Source organism: Anomalospiza imberbis, chromosome 1 (assembly GCF_031753505.1).
Source record: "Anomalospiza imberbis isolate Cuckoo-Finch-1a 21T00152 chromosome 1, ASM3175350v1, whole genome shotgun sequence".
NCBI classification, from domain to species: domain Eukaryota; kingdom Metazoa; phylum Chordata; class Aves; order Passeriformes; family Viduidae; genus Anomalospiza; species Anomalospiza imberbis.
In genome coordinates, this window is record NC_089681.1 from 22,304,887 (window position 1) to 22,330,280 (window position 25,394).

General features: G+C 35.8%; 1 protein-coding gene across 3 annotated transcripts in view; it reads left to right on the top strand.

The window, feature by feature from the left end:
* The window catches only part of STK3 (serine/threonine kinase 3), a 133,527-nt gene that overhangs the window by 71,219 nt on the left and 36,914 nt on the right, over positions 1–25,394 (top strand). For all 3 annotated transcript variants that reach the window (XM_068184134.1, XM_068184125.1, XM_068184120.1), the window contains exons 9-10: positions 6,260–6,452; positions 16,612–16,787. In XM_068184134.1, the coding sequence (XP_068040235.1) occupies positions 6,260–6,452; positions 16,612–16,787 (369 nt within the window). The remainder of the gene's footprint in view (positions 1–6,259; positions 6,453–16,611; positions 16,788–25,394) is intronic.

Below are 25,394 nucleotides of genomic sequence, written 5' to 3' on the forward strand. Positions count from 1 at the left end.
ACAGTCCTAGAAAGAGCTAATGACAGTTCCTGTGTTACCTTATGTAGTAGTAGTGATAGTAAGTAATGTATATATTTCTTCATATTTTAATATCTATAAATGGTTTTAGATTGTGTCTAGAATTGGAGTCACTATTCAGTTGCAAAGTAACAGCCACCTGGCACTTCCATTTTGAAAAATAACACCTCAAAAATGGATTTTTTCCCCAATCATACTGCTGTGAAGGCCTCACTGTAGAATTGCATAAACAGACTTGAACTTTGAGAAATACATATTTAACAACATCTAGAAGCAAGAGCAAATATTGGTGTTAGTGTTAAGTAGAGTCTATTGAGGCTGAAGTTCTCTCATGGACAGTGAATTGAGTCCATATACTGTTGAAAAAGAATGGTTTCAGTTAACCTGTCAGGGTCTTGAATTTATTGATCTAACCCCCCAAGAATTTCCTATGTAAATTGTGAGGAGTTCTGCTCATTACTCACTAGTACATGATTTGAGACCCTTCAAGAAGGAAGGTGTAAAGTGTTGTGACTGTGAAGTTTCTTATGTTAGGAAACCTGTTTAACCCTAACAGTTACATTTGAATACGTTTTTGTGCTTTAATACCTTCTTAAAGTCACTTAATGTTTAATAATGGGCACTCAAGATAAAAGTGACTTACATAACTGGAAGTAGAATGGATTGTGTGGACTTGGAGAAATAATCAGATGCAGTTTTCACAATTATGTACTTAATTTTCAGGGTCAATTCAGTTGTCCTTCAAGTGAGGAAGAGTTGCATCCCCCCTAAAATTCATTTCTATTTTTCTTTTTCACCACCATCTGTGAACATTTTTTAGCATGAGAAGTTGTAAATTGTAATGTAAATATTTTTTACTGTTCAAAACTTGGTATTATAGACCTGAAAATAAATGTCCAGGTTGAATACAGTCTTCATGTCTGTATCCTTCCTGAGAGATATAATATCATTATAAATAGTGTGTTCAGAATTGATTGTATGCCTGTTATGAGAGGTGCTCATGTGATGAGAATGCCTTGTGACAAACTGACATGTTTTGATAGGTGCTGGCCTAGTTGTACAGGTTGTTTTAATTAAGCAAAAATTGCAAGTGTTGTGTTCTACAGAAGAGTAATCCCAATATCAAAGTTGAAATGTTAGTTTAGGCATTATGAGACATGACCAGTCTCCTCTCGTACATTTTTGGAAGTGTGATGTGAAGTGGATGCTGAGGCTGGGCAGCTATATTATGGGAATGTAAAGTAGCTCGTTGCCTGGCAGCTTACAGAAAACATGTCTAAATATTTGTTTCTGTGGACCTTTAAAGGAGTGAGCTAAGAAGCAGCTCTCTGTATGTTTTCTTCTACATTCTAATGTCGCTATGATGTGAGAAATGTTGAAGCCTTTTAGAGTATTAAATCAAGAAATTATTACTTCAGTGATCCCTTTTTTTGCTTGGGTACTTGCTGGTTGACAGCTATCAACGCCAAAGCCGGCTGTCGATAATCAGTTGTTTCTATATGTAGGATTATTTATTCATTCATACAAAAGGTTACTTGGTTAATCTTATATTAATTATGAAAAGTTGGCATCTGTATTTTGAGACTCTAAGAAATAATTGCTGTAATTACTCCTTTATATTTTTACAATGTTTATAGTGTTGTTTTAAGGAAACTAGTGAATCACATGAGTTATTCTGTATTGTAAATCTCATACACTGTGCTGTACTTTTGTGAAGGTTTTTATATTTGCTTTCATGCTTTTTTCATGTGTTTGCATGTATATGTTGTAGCTATATCTGTCTATATATATAAATTCAATTTTGCATGAAAGTGTTAAAACTTTCTCTTTCCCTGCCATTTTTTCTTCATGCTAAAGAACACTTGACATATGTGTTAATTAGATTTGATTGCAGTCCTTTAGGTGTCCTGAAGTTAGAAATACAGCATAATGTTAAAACCCACAGCAGTGTGGAGCCAGAAACTGGTTATAAGACGAATAAACATGGGGAGGTATGAGCATGCAGCAAGGCAACATTACCTGGAGATAGAAAACAGGCTTAAGTGCTGTTTTGTGACAGATGTCTATTGAATGTGATGGGATTTGGCTGCGTGCTGAAAGTTAAGTTTTTACCTGTTTTACTGATGGGTCTAAGCTTTGTGTGCTCAGTATTAATCATATCCTCAGGTTGAAGTTTGGCTTTGTACATTAGGAGCTTTTACAAAATCCTTGTGCTTGACCAAACTATATTGTGTGTTTATATAGCTACTGCAGTGCTTTAAAAAAAGATAACCGTGACTACAGCTACATTTTTCAAAGGTGATGATGAGGTGTTAATAGTAAATGAAATTATTTTACAGGATACTAAATTTTGCCAGCATGTAAATAAATCTTCCTTTAATAGTTTGCAGACGAGTTGGCTGTCTTTGCTGCCCTCTAGTGTTCTTTTAACATACCAAACCACAGGCAGAGATATTTTAAAGGTAACTGCTGTATTTGCTTCTCTTGTTTCATTTTTTTTATCAGTCTTCATTCCTACTGATGTTTAAAAGGCAACAGAAAAATCCATTAGTCTTTATCACCTTGGCTCATTCACTTCTGTACTGATTAGACTCAGGTATGGTCTGCAAGGCCAACTTCTCTGAATAAACTCCTTGTGTGATGAGATCTTTTATTTTACAAGTATATAATGAAGCCTTGTGTGTGGTTTCTGCTGAAGTATTTTTGAATTTTGTATCTTGATAATGAAATCTCTGTGATTACATTTTTATGCTCTAAGGGTTGAGTTTGTTAATAATAGCATTTTGGTAAATAAGGAGATCTGGAGGATTAGGCTTATAGGATTGCAGGTTATTGCCAGTACTTTACTTGTACTTTACATTATGATGCTGTTCAGAGTTTCTGTAGCCTGTTGTTATTTCTGTAGCATTTCAAGAGATTTTAGAGTTCTCGCTTGTGTACACATTCTGTCACTGTATAGTGTGTAACTGAAACCCCTTCCAAATACAAGTTTGGATGCTTATTGTTTGTACACAGGAGAGCAGCAGACAGTTAAACTCCAGAACTAGTTGTTTTTATTGTTTGATTCTTGTATCTGTTTTCATAAACAGTATGAGAACATGACACTTCAGCTTTAATACTTCTTTTTTTTTTTCCGGTTAAAATTGAGATTGTGTTTGTTTTTATTTAATCAGTGTGTTTACCTTTTTTAACAACTGATCACAAGTTGTACACCAATATTTATGTACTGTAAAGCATGAATCAGAATTTGTATGAAGGAATCACTTTAATCTCTCATGTAAATGTGCACTTCCATAACTTGGATCCACTGCATATTTTTATTAAGTTACCTTTTCAGAATCACTGTAGTCTACTCTGTAGTCTACTACCATATTAGCTAAATCTCATATTTTTGAGAAATACTGGAATGACAGTTCCGGAAGCAATCTGTGTTAGCTACAAAATTAAATATTCTGGGGGATGCACAGGCCACGAGAAGTTTTATATTGTTCTGTCTCAGTACATCATTCCTGATATAAGGAAAACACGATTCATCAAAATTGTTGTGTACTTCCATTTTTGTGACATCTGTTCTTCTAGTACTAAGGTGGCCTTTTGTGATCCTTAGTCTCCTAGAGGCTAAAAGATAACTGTTCTCTTTGCTGAGAGACAATACTCAGCAAAGTATTTTCCAAATACTTATGGAACTCTTAGACTGGAAATTGAAATGCTATTCTTTGTGTCAAGTCCAGGTAGTTGATTTGACTGAAGAAATAGAAGATATTTTTTCAAGGAAGTAGAAGTTATGAAAGTGATAATTTAGGACTCCATTTTGTACTTGTTCATATTGTTAGCCATCGCTTTCTTTCATTAATTCTACAATAAAAGTTTTGATCTCCAGGAAAGAGTTTGTTTAATTTCTTATTTCAGCTTAGGTAAGTTTAGGGCCATATGTACTACAAGTGGATATTAATATTAGTCAGCCTAATCTGTAAATCAAATGTAACTGTGTCTTAAACTCAGAGATTTGCCTGCCTATATGTTAGAGATGCCAAATTTGTAGTGATTAAGAGGCGAAACACCAGTATGTTGTGAGTCAGTTTTATGTTGTATTGCAGTACTGGAAGAAACACCTGTAGGTTAACTGTTCTGCACTTTTAAAATGCTATGCAAAACCACTTTTGTTTCTGAGTACCCTATTTAGAAGGGGAACAATAAAATTCATAGAAAACACTGGGGTTAACAGTAACATTTGGTGGTAGAAAGTAAAGAAAATTGAAGTTGCCACTAGGAGGAGCAGTACCAAAATATTCTCATTTTTTCACTGGCATGGTTGCCTAGTGCTGTAGCTGTAAGCTGTCTGTATCTTTGGGAATATCACAGTTTTTTAAGGGTAGGGTACTAAATAGAATGCAACTAAAAAAGAAAACAACCCTGAAAGAATGCAAATGAAGAACTCAAGTATTTTTGTAAATTATAATGTGGAAAATAATTATTATTTTGACTTTGGAATTTTAATTTAAATCTGTTTAGGTCTGTATCCTGGCTTCATTATGATATGCTGCTAGCTGGACTATCAAAAGTAAATCTGTTTTTGTTATCTCTTAGTTGAGATGTAATAGAATAATTTTCAGGAACTGGTATTATTGCACTCAATTTTCTATATCTAGCTAGACCAGCCCTTAGTGAAACAGGCACTCAGGCCATGCAGCTTGTGCATGTGTGTCTGTGCAAGAGGCAAATTTTCTGCCATGCCAGGGAATGAGTTCAGGGAGAAACAGAAAGTGCTGCAGGGGTTTGAGTCTGGGCTTTACTTTTTCTGGCATTCTACCTCTGTTCTCCCCAGCCCCTGCATTTACAAGTCGTAGTTTAACATTTAAAATCTATAAAGCAATACAAAGATTTAGGAAAAAGAGGATATTTGTTAGTCGGTGAAGACTTGTTTTAATGTTACATATTACCCTGAATGTATTTAAAAGTCTTGTAGATGTGGCATTTAGGGACATGATTTAGTGGTGGACTTGGCAGTGCCAGATTAACAGTTAGTTTGATGATTTTAGAGGTCTTTTCCAACCTAAAGAATTCTATGATTCTGTGTAACAGCAACATGTTATTTGTAAGGGGCAAATAAAAAAAATACAAGGGTTATCTATTCTTCTTCCAAACTATATATATTTTTTGCTAATTGGATAAAATTCATTTATCAAAGAACTCTAATGAAGTTTTGACACAATATAGGAAATGAATGCATATATGGTTATAAAACTGATGAAAGTAGCATTTGTATTTAAAATATAACCATTTGACATAGAGTAACTTCACAGTGATGAATATTATTGCTTACATTTAATCAACAAATGAGAATGTCTAATTTTTTTTCTCCTTGAGTAATAGGTTTAATTCATATAGAAAATGTATATAGTCAAAGTCCATCACATTACTTCTGAAATGCTGTGATGCTGTGTGTATAATCTAAATCAGATTTTGGAAACCAGTGGGATTTCCCATTAGTGTTTTCAAATATTGGTATTCCATATGAATTTCATGTTTCATTAACTGGATTGTCATTAGTGCTCTCTTTCAAATTCCTACCCATTACTGTTACCAATTCAAAATGTTGCTATCTATCTCCTTGATATTATCTCCATCACACTAGTGGGTAAGTATGTGCTCAAGGGCTATTTTTGTGTACTATTAACAGATTATTTATTCACATTTGTAACAAATGAAAGTAAACACTTGAAGTAAGTCAAGTTGACTTTTTGTTTCTGAGGGGGACTTGAAAAATTCTGTTGGAGATTGTTTAATAGTTAAATTGAACATGAGCCTGTCATCTGGGGTTCTGTATGTAATGTCAGATGCTGGGCATGATCCTAAGTTAAGGGTGGTCAGCACCCTTCGTGACAGCCCCTTGCAAACAGCAAAATCTCTTTCTGTAAATTGTGTTAGTGATTTTTGGTACACAGAGAGATAAAGTGGGTCATGAAAATCACAGAGAGAACTCAAACCTGAATGCTAATGCAAAGTGAGTGTGTGGGCCCTGTTATACTTACCATGCTATGCATATGTGAGAGGAAGAAGAGTTTTTATTTTTTTATATGGAAGATTTTTTTATTTTGTGATTTCTTTTAAAGCTTTAAACCTGGGAGTCCAGCAGTACAACTAGGTCACATAAAGATAAAATACTAATCAGTAAGTGATTGCATCTTACCTTTGTTTTGTTTTAATGATCTGCTGTGTTCTGGCAAATGTTTGCCCATAGGATGAAGATGAGTTGGACTCTCACACCATGGTGAAGACCAATTCAGAGAACGCTGGTACCATGAGAGCCACCAGTACGATGAGTGAAGGCGCTCAGACAATGATTGAGCACAACAGCACCATGTTAGAATCAGACTTGGGGACCATGGTAATCAACAGTGATGATGATGAAGAGGAAGATGGGACCATGAAACGTATGTTGTTAATTTGCTTTCTTCTAATAATGTGTTTTCTCATGCTGTGTGACAGTGTTGTATCATGAAAGGCTTTTATGTGTCGAGTTCTGTGGTTAAAACAGGGAGAGAGGGGCTTTTGTGTCTCTATAATTTGTAGAGAAAAAGTTGGCTATAGTGGGAGATTCAAAGCAGAAGCCTGGTTTTGGTGCTTTGCTAAGTTTTTCTAGAGGACTCTCAAATTGTCCTTCTGTGAATTGTCCTTTGTACTACTTGTCTCTTTGTATCCTGTCCCACATATATTTCAACCAGTTTCTTGGAGCTAAACTGGTGCGATTATGTAAGAGGCTGCTGTTTCAATGTCTGTGGTCCTGAGAACATATCATGACTCTCTTTGGAGTCAGCAATCAGTAATATATTTTGCTGCAAACTTGTTTTGTAACTCATGATCACTTAGCAGATCTATATTTTTCAAGCAAATAATTATTTGGACATTTTTTGGAATGTAATTCAACAATGGTTGATTTAAGGCAATAATCAAAAGATTGTGGAAACCTAACTAGAAAGTTCTAATTGATTTTGGCAGCATGTGAGGGAGTACATAACAAAGAGAAAAAAGAATCGTAAATGTTTTTATGTATAAAAAATATAACTTATACTGAAATATCGATAAATACATATTTTAAAATAGTTAATTTACATACATAACTTGCCGATATGCTCATTGTTTGGCTGAAGACTACTGCAGACTGAGGTCCACAAATTTTAATAGAATTATTTGCATGAATAGGCAGCATCAATAGAGGACTGTAACTGAGGCTATAGCTGCCTGATTTCATGAGGCACAATGTAATGTTTAACTCCAGGCAGTTGCAGGGAGGGGAGGCTGTGGGGAGTTGTGTGTGTAATATAGAGCACTAATGTCTCAAGAGTGGAAGAAATCAGTGCCAAATGAGTAACTTTGTAGTGTTTCATAGCAAATGCAAAGCTGTGTTTGTGTTTGCATATAGATACCTGGTGTAATTTGCTCAAGAGTATTTGGAAGTGCAAAGCAGAAACTTTCTCTGTGTGTATAGGAAGTTGGAAAAAGGGGTTTTGTAGATGTTGCTTGATTGGCTTTTTTGGGGTTTGTTTTGGGCTTTATTTTGTTTTTCCTTTAGAGTTCTCAGCTGTTGATAAGAAAAAAAAGGAAAAGATGGTATGAAAAAATTTGGAATTAATTTTTAGGGTGGAAGTATTATGAATTAGGGTATAGTGCAGTTTCTATGCAGCTTGACAAATCAGTCTTCATAAGTAAATTCTGTGTAAGTAGTTTACCAAATTGCACCGTAATATCCATGCAGTTTTTATATGTGCTGAGAGGAAATACCTGTTGCTAGGCCAAACAGATCAGAACAGTGGTACTGGGTTTGCATTGCAATCTCTTAATCTGTGTTTTATTTGTCTGCTGAGGACATTGCTTTTACAATGTACTGTTATTTTGAATTTTTAATTTATTCCAGTAACAATCTGTAGTTAGGGAGTTGCCTTTCTACACCTTCACCTTTGGTCAGTATATATCTTAATCCCATTCTTCATTCTTCTCAAACAAGAATAATCCTGGGATTATTCCCCTTCCCCTCCCTCCTGTCCTTTAGATGACTGTCTTGAAACCTGTAACTGCAGCAAAGCAAAGACAGCAAATTGGAGGTAGTTTGCCTCATGACAAGTGATGGTTTAATCATTCAGCTGTCGGGCCACAGGTTTGGTTTCAGCACTTACTTGTAAAATTTCTTGTATTTTGCATTAGGCACCCATTATTTACATTAAAAACTAGAAATAATTCAAGAACTGGACCTCTGCATCTCTCAGGTAAAAATGAATATAAATCATGTCCACTGGCCCTGTGGACATGTCTTCTGGTTCTGTGATTGTTGTGCTATTAGCTGAAATAGGAGCAATAGCAAGTTTCCTAAATAAATGTCACCAGGAAGGGACATAAAAATCCTTGCTGTCTCTAAAAGGCAGCCACAGATTTTGTGCTTCTTTGTACTTGACAAAGACACAAGATTTTGGGGATTGGTTGCTTTTTGCAATATACCTTTAGAGGCAAAGTAGGCACTTTCTGGGTATTTGTGTGATTTGGTTATAATAAATTAGTAGAAAATTAGTATCTTAATTTTAATTAATAGTAATTAGTATCTTAATTTTAATCTTAATCTTAAAAGTGCTCTTTGTTACTGCTGAATAACAGAACATTGCAAGCAAGAAGGTTGGAGAAATAAACTTCGTAAACTAGGGAAGAGAGATTTCATTTCCTTCCTAGAGACACAAAATATTTATGACAAAATTCTTACTTAATTGCTGTTGTGTTTTGTTTCCTTCTGCCTTTTGTTTCCCTGCTCAAAGACAAAATAAGAAACAATAATATGTTTTTATTTATAAGTACCCATGCTCAGAGGCCTCTGGGAGCCATGACAGAAAATAACTAAAACCATATTTTTTTCACAAATAGGGAATTGTGCCCAGATAAAATTGGGATTCGGAACAAAAAGAGGCCTGTCCTCCTGCCCCAACATATATTATACAGTCTAGTAATAAACAACATTTATCCTGTCTTGCTTGGTATGCCTGTGCATGCTCTGAACAAAGACTCTGTGGTATGTACCTGGAAGGAGGAAAGAAAATGAACAACATAGGAGAGTTGGGAGGAACTTATACTTCTTTTGTTCGGTTGCCTGGATTTTACTTATTTTTGTGTAGAAGCCTTTTCATATGTCAGTGGAAAGACTAGTGCTCAGAGCAGCTTCCTCACATTCCCCTTGTGGTTTTTCAGCAAGGCTTAGTGTAAGGGTTTCTGGTGCACCAAGAGTACTTGTGGTTGTTCTCTTTTCTCCTTTTCAGTAACATGCCTCCTGCTTCTCTTTTTTTGCCCTGTTGATTTCATATTGGATATCTATTCATATTGGGCTGGAAGAAGTTGTCTCTTTGTGCAGTTTGGGTTTATTCTGGATTTCTAACTGTTGCTTCAGTCTTTGGTGAAGCTTCTGGATAGTTTGTGATTGGTAATGAACGTATTAAAAGATGAGAACGGAGAAGTCATGAGGTGGCATTTGACAGCTAGAATATAGAAAAGTAATCAGGTTTTGTTTTATTACTTTTTACCCTATAAGACATGAACATTCTAGTTTTGGTCAGTCTAGTTCTTAAACACATTCTTCCTTCTAATCAAACATAAGAATAAAAGAATATAATCTTTGGGACAGCAGGTTTCCTTCCCTGTTCTCCCCCCTTCGCCCCCCAACAGATGACTGTTTTGAGCAGTGTAACTCCAGCAAAGTTGGCAAACTGGAGATAGCCTGAGGCAAGTGGTGGTTTAATCATTCAGCTGTCAGGCAACAGGTTTGGCTCCAGCACTTACTTTCCTGTCTTATTATACATAATTTTTGATTATAGTGGGATGTGCACCATGCTGTAGAACCTACATGTTGATAGAAGAATTCATGAGTTGGTTTGTTCATATTTTTTAGCGATTTCAGCATCCAGGGTAAGGGATTGTTTGATAGTCTGAGTTAGTCTTCTCTGTGATCTGAGGTATATGCTCAGATAGCTCTGGAGTGGTGCTTCAAAACTCTTAGAAAGGACTAAATCCTTCAGCTGGTGTTTCAGCTGACAAGCAAAAGCTGGTGAAAGGTGTTTTATAACAGCTTATGTCCTAATTTCAGTAGGAATTTCATAAGGAAACAATTGTGGGCTGGTTTTAGTGTTACTGTAGCCTAGGTATTTATGCTTCAAGGATGTATTTTCAGTCAGGCGTGTTTACTGTGCCCCTAGTAAGATGGTTTGCTTGGTGCCATATATAGGTGTACTAGTGCTTTACTCCTGTATATGTATAGAGGCGTTAGATGTTTAAAGGTCTGTATTGGTTCTCAAGCCATTTTCTGTGACAGGTAATAAAGTTGGTCATTTATGTCACTAGTAGTAGTATATTTTAAAAATGGGGATTTTTTTTTAAATGTTGTTATCAATTCTGCTTTTGAGAGCTGTTGCAGAATGCTAGTTTAATGTGGATTTTCTTTGTTCTGCTAAAAACAGAAATAAAATGCAATTTGGCTGGATTGGACTAACGGGAAGTGTTTGAACAATGCTCTCAGGCACATGGTGTGATTCTTGGGGTGTCCTATACAGGGCCAGGAGTTTGTCTTGATGATCCTGATGAATCCTATCCAACTCAGAATATTCCATTATTATTATAATAGTAGTATCATTGAAACTTTTTTCCAGGGGGTAAGGGGAAATAACACCAAAAATTATTAAACCAGTTTTACGAGCCTTATTCTCAAGAAGCAAAGGAAGGTTTTGTGCTAGAAACTTTTCTCCATTAAAAACTATAACTTGGGTTCATAGTCCTTCAAAAAGTCTCTGAAAGCTTCAACTAGTTGACAATTATGTGGAATTTCCATTTAAATGCCAGTTGCATTTATTTCTGGTAAATAGGTGTGTCATTCAACAGACAAAAGACTGAATGAGGCCCAACGCTGAATGAAGGCTTGGGTGTATAAGTCACTGTGGTACAAAACCTGTGAGCTCAGTAACCACTTTGTTACAGCTCTCAGTAGTCAAACATTTCTTAGATCTGTCCTGTTCTGACTCCTAGCTGCTCTGGCCTAAGTAACCGATGCAGTTTCTACTGCTGCTTCCTTGCGGTTCCCAGTAGCCTGACCTCTGATTCTCTGAGGTGGTTGCTTAATAGTGTGTGTTAACAGCAGAACTTTCCCACTCATGAAATACAGTCACAATTCCTGCTTAAAATATGGCTCAAGGAGGTGGCTGTGGCAGCTTTTTATGTGGTAGTTCACTGTTAGATGCATTTGCCTGGAGACTGAGGTCAAAATTCTAGGCCTCTGTCTCCCATTTCCCTACTGTGTTGTAGAGCACCTTGTGAGGGGAGAGAGTAGTGGTAGGAATGTATGGAATACAAAGCCTAAGTAAAGTATGTTTTATAAGCTCTGCTAGCCTTTGCAGCAGGGGTAAGAGCACATAGGTAGATACAGGTCTAAAGAAGGCTGAAAGCTGATTGCTTTACAGCTTCTGACTCTTAATAGTGACAAAACAGTGTATTTTGAGGGAATAAAAGATACTGACAGGATGTTCACAGAAGCACTTCAGACAGGAGAGCCAGATCCCTAACTTTACCAAGCAGCTGAAAATGTTCCTAAGTTGGGTGGTAGATGGAGATCTACAGAATGTGGAAGCTCATGGCATTTGAAAAAAGGGAGAAAGCTTTCCTACATGCATGTGCAGCTGCAGAAGAGGTCTAGGGTCCTGGTAGTCACAGAGTGAGAGAAAGACTTAGAGACTTTGCACTGGACATTGTAAACCCTCCACTCCAACATGCCAAACAAACAAAATACCAGCACCCATGCCCTCCCAGGAAATTGTAGTGGGAGCCTCCCTTCTGTAGGAGATGGTCACCCTCATCTGCTGACCTTACTTGTTGACTAACAGCAGAACTTTTAAACTGGTTTCAAATCAATTTTATATTAATATAATACTTTTCTGCTGGAAATGTTTCACTGCAAAATAATTTTTCATGGTAGATGGCATCAGTGTAATTTTACCGAAACATATATTAGAATGGAGTGTGCATTCCTCTTTATTTTGAAAGTGTGTGTTAAGAATTATTTATTTTATTTGTGATATGCTTTTGAAACAGTGTCATAGAGTTAGTGTTGTGTTGTTACCTCCTTCATTTTATTCAGCATACTTCTTGGAAGAAACCTGCTTACATAACTATTTGGGGGCATCCCTATTGGCTGTGTTCCTATCAGGGATATTGCTGAGGTAGAGTGTGTTTTCAGCATTAGTGGTGCTCTCTGCGTTTTATGGCTTGCCAGCAATTTCTGGCTGTTGTTTTACTATGGCCTTTTCCCTCAAGCTGTCTTTGCAGTAGGCAAGTTGTAGGTATGATAGGAGACATGTATTCTTAAATATTGAAACCATAGAAAACATTCTTAAACATGATCATTGCTTATTGAAAAGCAAATAATTAGAAGAACTGAAAAATCCAGATCCTTCTAGGATGGAACAGGTTATTGCACAATAGGCTTTCAGTGCATGTTTGGAGAGATACTGACTATGATGTAGATTTTTTTGTAGCAAATGTAACTTACTGAATAGATGAGTGAATTAATTGTCCTTAAGGGAATTTTTATGTATTATACTTCCAATTTTCTTGGTTCTTGAAAGATGGTTGAGAAGATAACATTACTCTGTTGTTCATGAAAGTTTAAAAAGTACTTTCAGACCAAAAGGATCTTATTTTGGGGGGAAAAAAAAGGTACAACCTTTATCAGTTTGCTGTGGCATAAAGATCCTGAGTGTTTTCTAAAGTTAGTATAAAAGAGATAGGAGCTTTCAGATGGCCTTTATACTAGTAGATGTCAACCCATTCCTATGAAACACTAACTGAGCCCGTTAGGTTAGCTAGAGATTGAAATAGTGTCTCTTTTTTCATTTATTTATTTATAAAAATAAACCAAAATCTTAAAAATAAATTTCTAAATAAATTCTTTGGGATTTTTTACATTGGAGGAAGAAACAAACAACAAAAAAGAAGGTTGAAATACCTCTGGTGCCATCATTTTGCCGTCATTTCTGGTTTTGTGTGCGAGTTCTTGTATTTGCAGTGAAGGTAAGCAGCTCTTGCTGTTTCAATTGGGCTGACTGTATGCTCAATTGAAATCAGAAGTGAGTTCTAAATTCTTATTTAGCAAAACAAATAAAAGACATTCTCAAAGTAAAAAAATAATGTTCTTTGCTTACCTTGGAGTAATTTCAGTCCTGTTGACCCAATTTCCGTAATATGCATTTGGTAGCAAGGAATTCAGAGGAGTTGGTTTGTTTTCTCTATGTAGGTAGTCTTCTATTACATGTATAAGGAAGATATTTTTAAATAGTTTTAAAACTTACGAGCAGTGCTTGGAAAATCTTTAGTATTGCCTTGTATGTGAGAGAGCAGAGACTTCCTTTCCTGTAATGGGCCAATATTTTGGTACTTGGAGTTTTGCACAGAGACACTGGCAATCTTTTTGTTTATAACTGTGTCTCAGGGATGAAACTTAAGTACAGCCATCTCAACAGAAGAAAAAATTGGTTGTGAAAGGCCAGCAATATGGTGTCCTATCTTTCTGGTACAAATAGTTTCAGGGGTTTTGGGCAGTGATCACCAAGTAATGAACTTAGTTTGTACTAAAAAAGTGCATTGTATTTCTGTTTTTAATTTTTCTTCTGCTCTACTCAGCTTTCATGAGACTCCACCCATAATAATGTGTTCAGCCCTAGGACCCCCAAAACAAGAAGGACATGGAGCTGTTGGAGCAAATCAAGGGGAGGACCATGAAAATGATCAGAGGGGTGGAGCACCTCTGATATAAAAACTGGCTGAGACAATTGGGGTTGTTCAGCCTGGAGAAGAGAAGACTCATTCTCTGCGCGAGTCCCCGGGGAGATTTTGTAGGACCTTGCAGTACCTAACGGGGAGCCCACAGGAGAGCTGGAGGTGGGCTTTTGACAATGGCCTGTAGTGACAGGACAAGGTGTAATGGCTTTAAACTGAAAGAGAGCAGGTTTAGAGTAGGTATTGGGAAGAAATTATCTGCTATGAGGTTGTTAAAATACTGGAACAAGTTGCCAAGAGAAGCTGTAGATGCCCCATCCCTGAAAGTGTTCAAGGCCAGATTAGATGGGACTTTGAGAACCTTGATCTAGTGGAAGGCATCCCTGCCCATGGAAGGGGAGTCAGAATTAGATGGTTTTTAAAGGTCCTTTCCAACTCAACCCATTCTATGACTATGGCTTTTGCTCTTTAGTGCTCTTTTCTGTAGTTATTTGGCATCCCTGCTGTTTACTTCTCATCCCTTCCTCAGTCCCAGATTCAGGAGATCAAGGAATGTCCTACAAGTGATCTTGAGTTTAGTGGGGGCAAACTTGGGAGATTCTGGAGAAGAGGTGTCTGCTCTTTGGTCAGTTAAATTCAACCTGGAATTTAGTTCACTGAATTGTTAGTTGTTACTAATTAAGTATGGTGAGTAGAGATCTGGTATTAGAAAAAATATATGAAAAAAATGTGCCAAAAACTGAGAGAAAAATCACCTAAAAATATGAGGAAAAGAAGGTCTGTATGGAAATAGCAGATTGATTGAAGGAATCATTGTGGAGTTGAAGGAAAGCAGCTGAAGTCAAATTCACTGAAGCTTAGAGCATGAAAGTAGAAGCATTAAAAAAATGCCTGAAGAAATCTAATTGGAACAGAAAAATTTAGGAACAGCAGAAAGAAAAGAAGCAATAAATCAATATGCAGTCTTTGCTTTTATCAAGAATAGTGTGGCCAGCAGATCCAGGGCAGCGATTGTCCCCCTCTACTGAGCCCTGGGGAGGCCATACCTTGAATCATGTGGTCAATTTTGTGTCCCGCAATTCAAGAAAGACATTGTGGCGCTGGAGTGTGTCCAGAGGAGGGCAACGGAGCTGGTGAAGGGTCTGGAGCACAAGTCCTGTGAGGAGCTGGGGGTGTTTAGCCTGGAGAAAAGGAGACTCAGGGGTGACCATATTGCTCTCCACAACAACCTGAAAGGAGGTTGTAGCCAGCTGGGGGTTGGTCTCTCGTGCCATGTCTCAAGTGAAAGGATGAGAGAAAACAGCCTTAGGTTTTGCTAGGGGAGATTCAGATTAGATATTTGAATTTTTTTTCACAGAAAAAGCAAGTATGCATTGGAATGTCCTGCCCAGGGAGGTGGTAGGGGCAACATCTCTGGAATGCCTGGAAGTGTCAAGAAGTGTCTGGATGTGACACTTGGGGTATGGTTGTGGTGATTATGGTCTTTCTAGGTCAGTGGTTGGACTAGATCCTGAAGGTCTCTTCTGGCCTTAATGATGCTGTGAAAAGATGGCAGTACAAAAAAAAAACATTAATGAAAAAATAGGCTGCTATTAGCCATGCAGCAAAACTAGAATGAATTAGAAAATCTTTAGACAAAGGAGATGGAAAGAGATGGTGAAATAAGAAGTGGAAGAGAGGGGAAAAACCTACTTAATGAATGAATAAAAACAAGTGTAATGCCAGATAAGGAGATTAGCAAGTCCTAGTAATCCTGTAAAACACAAACTCAAAATATATTTTCAGTTTTCACTTGTTAAAACAAATATATCAAATAAAAATTCCTATTACTTTGTTATGCTTGTAATTTAAATGTATAGTTTTGTCTGATTTTTGGTGTTAGGTTTCCCCCCCTTCTTAGTTATTTATCTCTCATCCTGTTTCATATTTTATTTGTGGAAATATATTTTGTATATCTTCATGTCAAATGTGGTACACTTCCAGCAAGTGACATGGCACATTTCATGTGTCAGTGCTATGCAAGATATGGTTTCTGAGGTGACAGTTATGTTTATTTATTATGCTATTTAGTATGAATTTGCTTTGAAATCTGACAAATGAAAACAAATCTCAATCATTTAGGACTGAAAATTTTCTTTTTTTACCTTTAGTTTTGTGAAAAGGATAAAAGAGCAGGAGTTCATGCTGATCCCTATCTGCTTGATGAAACTTTTGCAGCTGTTTGATGATGACAAAAAATTCCCCAGGACACGGAGACAGGGTGCTTTGCAACCATCTGTAAAGGGTGATCCTGTAATTTTCTGGGAATTTTAATTGGTAATGAATTAAATTAAGCAGCATCTAGACACAATTTGTGTAGTTGTATTTTGCAAGTTCTTTTTCTAAATAATTATTGAATCCCACCTTTAGAGAAACTCTGTTCCTTTCCTACAAGTGGACCAGGCCTTGAAGTTTCAAGGAGGCATTCAGCACTCAAAGGGATGCACCTCATGTTATCCAGTCTCTATATCAACTAATTAATACTGCATGAAGTAACTTCTCATATTATTTGTGTGTGCAACACTGAAATGTCTTGAACATTTCTCCACATTGTATCTTGCTACAAAAATATCATACTTTGACTATGAGCTTTTATGCCAGAGATCCTCAGGGGACAAACAGAGGCTTGTATCACATACAGATGACTGTATTAGTTTCTGAAAACCCCAGGAAAATTAATTAGTGAAGTTTAGTTTATAGTGCATTAATTCTTTAATCTTTGAATAGTTTTTTACCTTTTTTGTCTGTTTTCTTTCAACTAAGGAAATGCTACTTCACCGCAAGTTCAACGACCTTCTTTCATGGACTACTTTGATAAACAAGATTCCAAGAATAAAAGCCCTGAAAACTGTAATCAGAACATGCATGAACCTTACCACATATCCAAAAATGTTTTCCCTGATAACTGGAAGGTCCCTCAAGATGGAGACTTTGATTTCGTAAGTACTTTTTTTTTGTTTAATCTCTTACATGCAGTTTATTTTATATGTGGCAAAAATAGTTAATCCCTTTCTATAACTAAATTAATACAAATAAAATAAGTAAACTTCCAAGAATACTGTCCAGATATCTAATCTTTGAGCCTCATCCTGGTTGTTGAACTAAGTATAACTGATTAACACAGGACTTCCTTAATGAGGAGTGGAGTGTGACATTATACTACCTTGTAATTATTTTTCTAAAGATGTTTTTGGTTCCTTAAAATTCATGTGCTATAACAGCTTTAAAATTTGACCCAATACTGTTAAGAAAAAATAGAATTGCGATAGATGTGGAATTTTGTTGTCATGTTTGCTGGCTATCTCAGTAAAATGATAGGCATTTTTAACTGGATTGGAGCCATTTAATCAATCCCATTGGAGATGTTTAAGACCACCTACTGTTTTGCACAAGTCATCTTCTTGGTACCATTCCAATAGCACACATCTCTTTCCATAGAATTATTCTACCTAACGCAAGTTCATCTGTTTTTGGTTGGAGTTTTTACCCTCCAAAATATGTGTAGTTTATTTCATTTTGCCTATGTTGCACATAGGGTCAAAATTATATAGGGTCTATATTATAATAGGGTCAAAAAGAAAATGTTAATAAGTTTTAGGTTGCACTTAAAATGAAATATAGAATTAGTGATTAGAGCCTTGTAAGTAATTGTACCTGGTTTTCACCTTGGCTTATTTTTAACATGTTTCGCTGAAGTCTTTGTTTATCTATTGTAGATGAAATGTTCATAACTACAGTGCAGTAGCTAAATATGATCACATGATGCCTTTTTGATGCACACTTGAGATTTCAAGAAAAATGTTGTGTTTAATTTTAGGTAACAGCTGTAGGCGGGGAATTTTCTTTCCAGTTTTCACTTACTGCATTTCTACTTAAAGCTGACTCTTAAATTTAAACTACTGAGGTAAAGCCAGTTAAATAGCATAGTACAAGCTGTTGCTGCTGGAGAGTTTTGATTTAGTTGGATTTTGGTTTGGGTGGAGTTTTTTTAGGTTTGTTTTATTTTTTTTTTCCTATTAAATGCAGCAGTCATCATCCTGATGATTGACTAACAAAATAGTTAGTTGCACTATTCGTTGGAAAATAAGTGGCCATTGTTTCAGTGGGGTTATTATAGTAGCAATAAAACTGCCTTTAGAACAATTTTAAATTCATCCTATCTTTTCCATTACTTGTGAAGAAATGCAGGCAAAAATTACTCTTTTTGTAAATGCTAAGATGATATGTCTGTAAGTACTTACTCATTAATAATTCATATGTGGATAATCATGTGGAATTTGTTGACATTGCTTGTACAATGAAGTTGCCATGTTGAAATAGGAATTTGTCCTAGAACAAAATCCAAGCAGTTCAGATCTTCAGGAACTGAACTGCTCAGTTTTGTATGCAAACCTTCTAAGTGGTGTTAGACTGGCAGGTACAGACTTCAGAGTCCTAGAATGGTTCTCTCTAAAGGAAGGGCTATTTAGAGGTCTTCTAGTCCAGCTTTCCTGCCGTGGACACAGTCATCTTTCACTAGCTGATTAATGCTGTAACCTTGCAAACTTCCAATAATGCGGCATCCACAGCTTACCTGGGCAATTTGTTCCTGAATGTGTTGGAATTTATCTGATATGCAGTTTGTCTTCGGCCTCCTGAAAAGGCAGCGTTGTGAGCTTGTTGCTAAAAAATTGTTCTGATTGAAAACCAAATAGGATTTTTTCAAAAGTGAGTAACTATTTGTATGAACTGTGTGTGTGTGATGGAATTTTATTTTAAACGTGAAGAAGAGATAAACCATCCTAAGAAAAAAGTTTAGGAAGGTGCTTCAGTAATGGATATACTGCTTCAGAGTAGTCCACTTAAAAATACATTTCTCTAAAGCATCTGATGTTGCACAGGATATGAGTTTTAGCTGCCTGCTGATTTGAACCACTGGCAATTATTATTTACTTATGTATCCTAGAAGCACTTCTATTTGTGTTTTAGACAGTGAGTGGCAGTATTGGCAAGTGGCCTGCGAGACTTTCTCAAAGGATAAATCAGTGGGCAGCATGCATAATATAATGCCTGTTCTTTGTGAGATCAACATGAATGTTTTCAGTTGCTGACATGAAGCCTTTAAATGATTCATTAAAGGGATAAATGATGGAAACTTTTTGAACTAAATAATTCCATGCTGTTTTGTTTGGAACTAGCCTTAATGGGATCTAAAAAGGTATCCAAACTGTAAATGAAGACAGTCATATTTTTATTTAAAGAAGGGATTGCTGCACTAGAACTGAAATATAAGTGATCAAAATACGACTTAATACTAGTATATTCTAATAATACTCCAGCTTCCTTTGTAAGCCAGAAGTCACCAAACTCATTTGCTGAATGATACCATTATTTCTTACCCTTGTAAGGCAAACACACCATGGCAGTTCTGGCAGCCAGTGAGCACTTCACTTGTGAGCCAGGGTGAATGACAGGGTCATGCTAAGAAGAAATATTTAAGTGTATTGGATGGAAAGCCCTACAAATTTATTAATGTATATGTCTATTAAAGCATGAAGTAGGAAAAAAGAAACGCCATTGAGGTGGGAAAGAGAAGGGAAAAGAAAGTGAAAACAAACTTGCTAAGTCCCTGCAACTAATCAGTTTGCTTATTTCTGTATATTTTAAGATGAAACATGCAGAACTGGGAACTAATTCCTGTGGCCAAATAGTATATTTGCTTTAGGTCACAGTGATATTTTATCCTATTCTTAGTCTATCATACTGTCTGATGAAACATAGTTATTTTATTTGTTGAAATGTACAAATACATATAATGTGCGTACAGCAGTTAGTCTCACATACTTGCTGATGTTTTTAGGTAATGTAAATAAATGATATAGGAAATTGTTCTCATAATCTGGATAAACAAATATATACAATAAGGCAAATGAACTTAGTGCTAGGGCTGCTTTGACGTCTTGGTGTGAGCACAGTTTTCTGCCCTGATATAAATGTTTTAAAAACTACTTGCCAGCACAAATATAACTAGAAGACTTTTCCAAGAAAATAACATGCTTTAGTCATCAATCTAAGCTTTAAGAAAACTAAATTTTAGCAGCATTATTTATTCTGTAAGTACATATTTATGTTTTGGTTTTTTTCTCTGCTGAAGTACATCTGTTTTGGAATTTAAAAGCTGATCTTAATTCTTTTTCACTGATGCCATATGGGAATTTAAGGTCTATCTCTGACTTTTGGTCCTGCGGGCCTTCAGTTCTGTGATCAGTCTGTGCTGGTTATTGATGTCATGTTCCAGGAATTCATAAGAAAAAATTGTCACTGCAAACCTTCAAGTTTTACATTGCATTGAACCAGGTATATTGCCAATAACTTTAACTAGACTGAATTTTATTACTGTATACTCACCTTGAATATTACAATATTCCAAATTGACACTGTTATATTTGCTTCTGGACTTAAAGTGCTAAAAGTGCTGACAAGAGGGCTGTTTGGAATTTTTGTACTACATTTCTTCTTGCTGTTTAAAAAGAATCAGTGACCAAGCAAAAACATTCAAGTTCAAACACTTCTGAATATTTTCTTTTCTGTGAGTAGGAATTTGTATAGAATTGCTGGTTTTAATTTTTGTTTTCTGCTATTCTACTGTCTGTTTTTGATGTCTCATGATTAATTCTCAAACCTAAAAGTATGGGCCTTTGATATCAGTGAATATTAGGGAAATGTATTTCTGGTGAAGTACTTGTAATGTTTTGTTTTGCTTTTTCCAGTTCAGCCTTTGAAGTGCAGCTGTTGAAGCTCTGATTTGATATACAGCTCTTTAAAAAAACCTAAACTAATGTTTATTCAAACTTACCTCACACTCAGGGATCATTGTGGAATTTTGCTTTCAATGAATTCTACCAGTCTATAGTCAATTCTCTTACACATTTTAATTCTTTTTAAGAGGCATGTGGCAGACGGCATAATTAAAGCAGTATTTTTAATCTTAATTCTGTCAGTTTTACTTGGGGTTAAGTGATGCCTTATGCACGGCAAACCTTGAAGCCAGTAAGTGTAATCAACAAGGTTGTACTCATTGTGAGGAATAGTGGCATAATGTCACTGAATAAGTAAAAATGCAGTAAAGCTCTGTTACGTATGGGTATGAGATTCCTGGGAGTGTTAATGGTGCACGGTAGAAGAAGCTTTTTCATAAGGAGGCTTAACTGTTGACTTTTAGTTCTAGCTCAGAAGTCAGCAGTATGGGTCAGAATGAGAGCAAATGATGTGTTTGTTACACCCATCTGACTAGCCAGTCCTTTTAAGAACAGTTGTTTTTTGTAGATATTTTGTATTCCTGTGACCATGTTGCTGTTATGATAGCTTTGTTCTTTCCTTGGGGAATGTTTCCTAGAAATAGGTACATGCTGGAGAGAGCTGTGTATTAAATGAGTAGTATAACTGCAGGGTGTTGTTAAAGCAACTTGCTTAAATTTTTTATTGCCTTTCACAATTGAAGAGTTTATGTTGTATAACATTTATAATAAAAATTGGTTTTCACCAAGAAAAGGTGAACATTTAATTCTGAGCAAGAAGAACTCAACATTTTTGTTATGTGGGGATACCCAGATAAATCTTAGCCTGTGAGATTGATGTGCAATGTGTACATGTTGTGAAATGACCTGCTGCTTACATTTTTACTGTATCATGACATTTTAGATCTCATTAATATATAAAATTACCCTGTAACTCCTTCTGCCCCTTAGTAATGTGTGTTAGAGTGGGACGTGATATTAACAAAGGATTTACATGAACCTAATTGATGATAACCTCTGAATTTACATTAGTCAGAATGAGTTGCTAAACATAATTTGCACTAATTGAATATGTTGTTTCATTTTAAATGAGTCATTTACTTTTTGTTATGAGACAATAAAATGTAAAAAGGCAAATCTGTTTATTATAGCAATGCTAGGGCAATGGTTTCTGTCTGTAGTAGAATTATTTCCAAACAGGAAAGGTATCCAGATTGTTAAATATGAAACAGTGAACATGTAGATCATGCTTTGCATAATAACTGCAGTATCATGTTTAAGTAGATGCATTTTGGGTGACTTGAAGATTCTGGAATAGCAACAAAAAAAAAATAAAAAGCCATCTGTTACTGTAGGCAGAATATTTCCATGGGTTTCAAAAGGAACAAATACATTAGAATATAATAATTTTGGAATAGTAGTACTGCAGATACTGAGACTTCAGTTAACATTTACAAATGTATAATGTAGCAACTGATTCTGTAAAAAATTAAATAGCATAAAATGACTGAAGACTATCTAGAATTAAATTAAAACTTCACATATAAAGATAAGCTGAGATAACTTCATTAGAGATACGTCTTTGTCCAAAATCTTGGATGGGTTTATGCTGACTTTATTTAAGCAGTGAATGAGTTCGTTTGGAATAGTTCTCTTCCTAGTTAATGGAAATCAACATATTTAATCTATTTTCAGTCATTTCTGATTCTTTTCAAAGATTTGAAAATTTTAAATGAAATATTAATATAGATTCTTTTTGCTTTGTTTTAATTAGTTGTTGAATATCATGAAGCATTTCCAGATGCTGACAGGAAGAATTGTTTTCTTAGCTAAGCAAATATGAAACTTAGGTTTCTGTGTTTGCATGGACCATACACCTATGAGATAAAGGTATTATTGGTGCTGATAGTTTCCACACATAATTTCATTCCACTCGGTTCAGGCATGGCTAAAAAGGGAGAGACTGTAAAATGAATTTAATGAAAATGACATGCTTTATCTAGGTCTTTTTTTGAGGACAGTGTGAACCTCAGCAGTGGAGATTTTCTGTACCTTTTAAAGTAGGTGGCTGTTAGATAAACTTCTTGGGTCTTGGGTGATTATTTACAAAAATGAAAGGTATTTTTGTGGGTAAATCGGTGGGAGAGGTATTTGCATTAGGAATCCACAGAGGATGGTTTGCATGTTGTGGTTAGGTTTATCATGCAGCTGTTCAGGAGGGGAGTTTTTGCCAGCCTGACATGTAAACCAGAAGTGTAGTATTGGTTGCTGAGATTTTATAGGCAAAGATAACAGAACAATTTATTACACTTTTAAAAAAATTCTGTGAGTCAAATACTTACTGATTTAACTTAATTCTGTTTGTATATTTGTATCACAAAAGGAGCATTATTTTTCGTGCAGAGAGGGGGAAATATGATGCCTTAGCAGAGTGTTTCTCCAACTAGTATTGAATCCTTTCTCTTTGAATATGTCCCTTCTTCTATTAGTATTTAAGTAAATAATTGAAAATCAATCCCAGTAATTTTTTAGGCTGTAAATAGGATCAATACTTTCTGTTTATCTTAAATTGTAGGATTATTATAAGGCTATTAATCTGACTACTGAGTCAAGTGTAACAAAGTACCAGTGCTATACTTCAGCAGCTTTGGAAAGTGAATTTTGCTGTCTGGCAAAGATTATATAAATTTTTGTATCTTAAAAGAGCACAGGAAACACCCTTCTAGAACAAAAAGCTTTTTGCATTCTTACATGTTAAACAGAACAAAAGGCTTTTATTTATCATTGACATATACTCTGAAGACAAGGCAAGAGGTCAGTCTTGAATTGCAGCAATTTATTTGAAGTTAGATAGTAAGAAGAATGGCGAACTACATACAACAGCAGATTGCATCGGAGGGTTGCCGAAGTTGCCATTGTTGTGAACGTTGAAGACCTGCATAGATAAACACATCAGGAACTGCTTTGGTGGAGTTAATCCCACTTGGAGCAGAGGATTGTTACGGGTGACCTGCTCCTGTAAATGTTTCCGATGGCCTTACTTCCTATGGCTTTTTAAACTACTGCTGATGCCTGGTGTTTGTAATCATAGAAGATGTTGAGAACACTTAGGTTTTACAAGCTTGAGCTCTCAAAATAGTGACATGCTTAATTTGTTTGTTTGGAGCATCAGTGTTATGGAGGCGATAGAGCTTGAGTAACCTTAATCTATTTTGCCATTAGCAATCAACTATTATTTCCAAACATGAGTCTTCCTCTGGAAAATTTCAGCCAAGATTCAGCCAGTAAGACTTAACCAGGTTTTCCCTTCCAAAACTTTTTAGGATCCCTGCCATCTTATTTTATCACATCAAAAAATTTCAACGTGCAGTTGCGTATTACTTACAAAATAGTTTCTTGTGAGAAAATATTTTAAAACTTACTTTTCAGCCAACTTTCAAATTCTTAGAATAGAGTTAAGAATGAAACTTCTACACACCAAAGAGTTCAAATGCTTCCATCATCTTAATGCCTTCTTTTTTTAACTCATTAGCTCAAATGAGGAAAATGATTTGAGGAACTGAAACATAGCTCTAGTATGTATATTTGGTTATACAGCAAGTCTGTAATTTGTGCTTAATTTTAAAAGAATAAAGGAAAGGCATGGGTGAAACTGATGAGCTGGGACAGTGCTGCTGGTTTAAAGTAACATCTTGTTACCTTAGTAACCAGTTGTCTCTACTAATATACCTCTTTAGGATCATTGTGTAATAGCTCAGTAATGTGGATAGTTGAGAAGCAGTTTTGAGAAACTTGTAAAAAGGCAGTTGTGGCTGGACAAATTTTAAATGTTCCTTTTTTGTCCATCAAACCAATTCAGATTCAGGTCTCTATTCCATTTTCCTTTACAGTTAAAAATCCCCAAACAGACAGGGAGGGTGTTTAATCCAAGGAGTTTTTCATGTTCATGAATCAGTGTTAGTGTCAAGACAGTGTGCCACACCTTTGTGTGTAATGTCTGATCTCCACACTGAATGTTCACACCAAGGAGTGCTTGTTCCACCTCAGGGTTTCTGCAGATTTCTTTGAAATCATCTCTGTGTCAGTATCATGCAAATTTACCACTGGGAAACAAAATCTGCTCTTCTGCTCTTTGCTACGATAATTAATGCTAATGAAAAGGACTAAAAATAAAACCTGCCTTGGGAGAGTGGGTGACTGGAAGATTGTTTTAAATTAATTTTTATAGCTTCTTAGTTTCAAGGAGGATTTCCTCATCGTGAGGTTTGGTAAAGAACGGAATGTTTTTATCAGCTTAGGGTTTTTTTGCGTCAGCCTCCCATCCCTTCTTTTTTTTTGGACTCAAATGGGATCTTGTCAGATAAGATTCTAGCAGTTTAACAGAAAAAAAAATTGGATGAGCTTAGTGACTGTGTGGCTGACTCTGAATAATCACAATGCTTGTATTAGATTTCTGTGCCTCATGTTTTGATCAGCAGCCAATAAGTACCATGTGTAGACTCTATATAAAGCCTAGATGTTAACAATATTTTGTAAACAAAATGCTGGAAATTAAATGGCTGACATTTAATACTATTGTGCTTTATGAGGAACAGAAAAAAATCGGTGTGGTTTGAGTTTGCAAATATCTTGCAGAATTTGAAGGGAGACGCTTCTGCACTAACACATTGACTTGAAGCAGTGGACTCAAATACTTGGAGTTATTTGTTATTTTGAATTAATATCTTCAGATATATGATTAGATTTGACTTAGTGCACATATACCAAGTC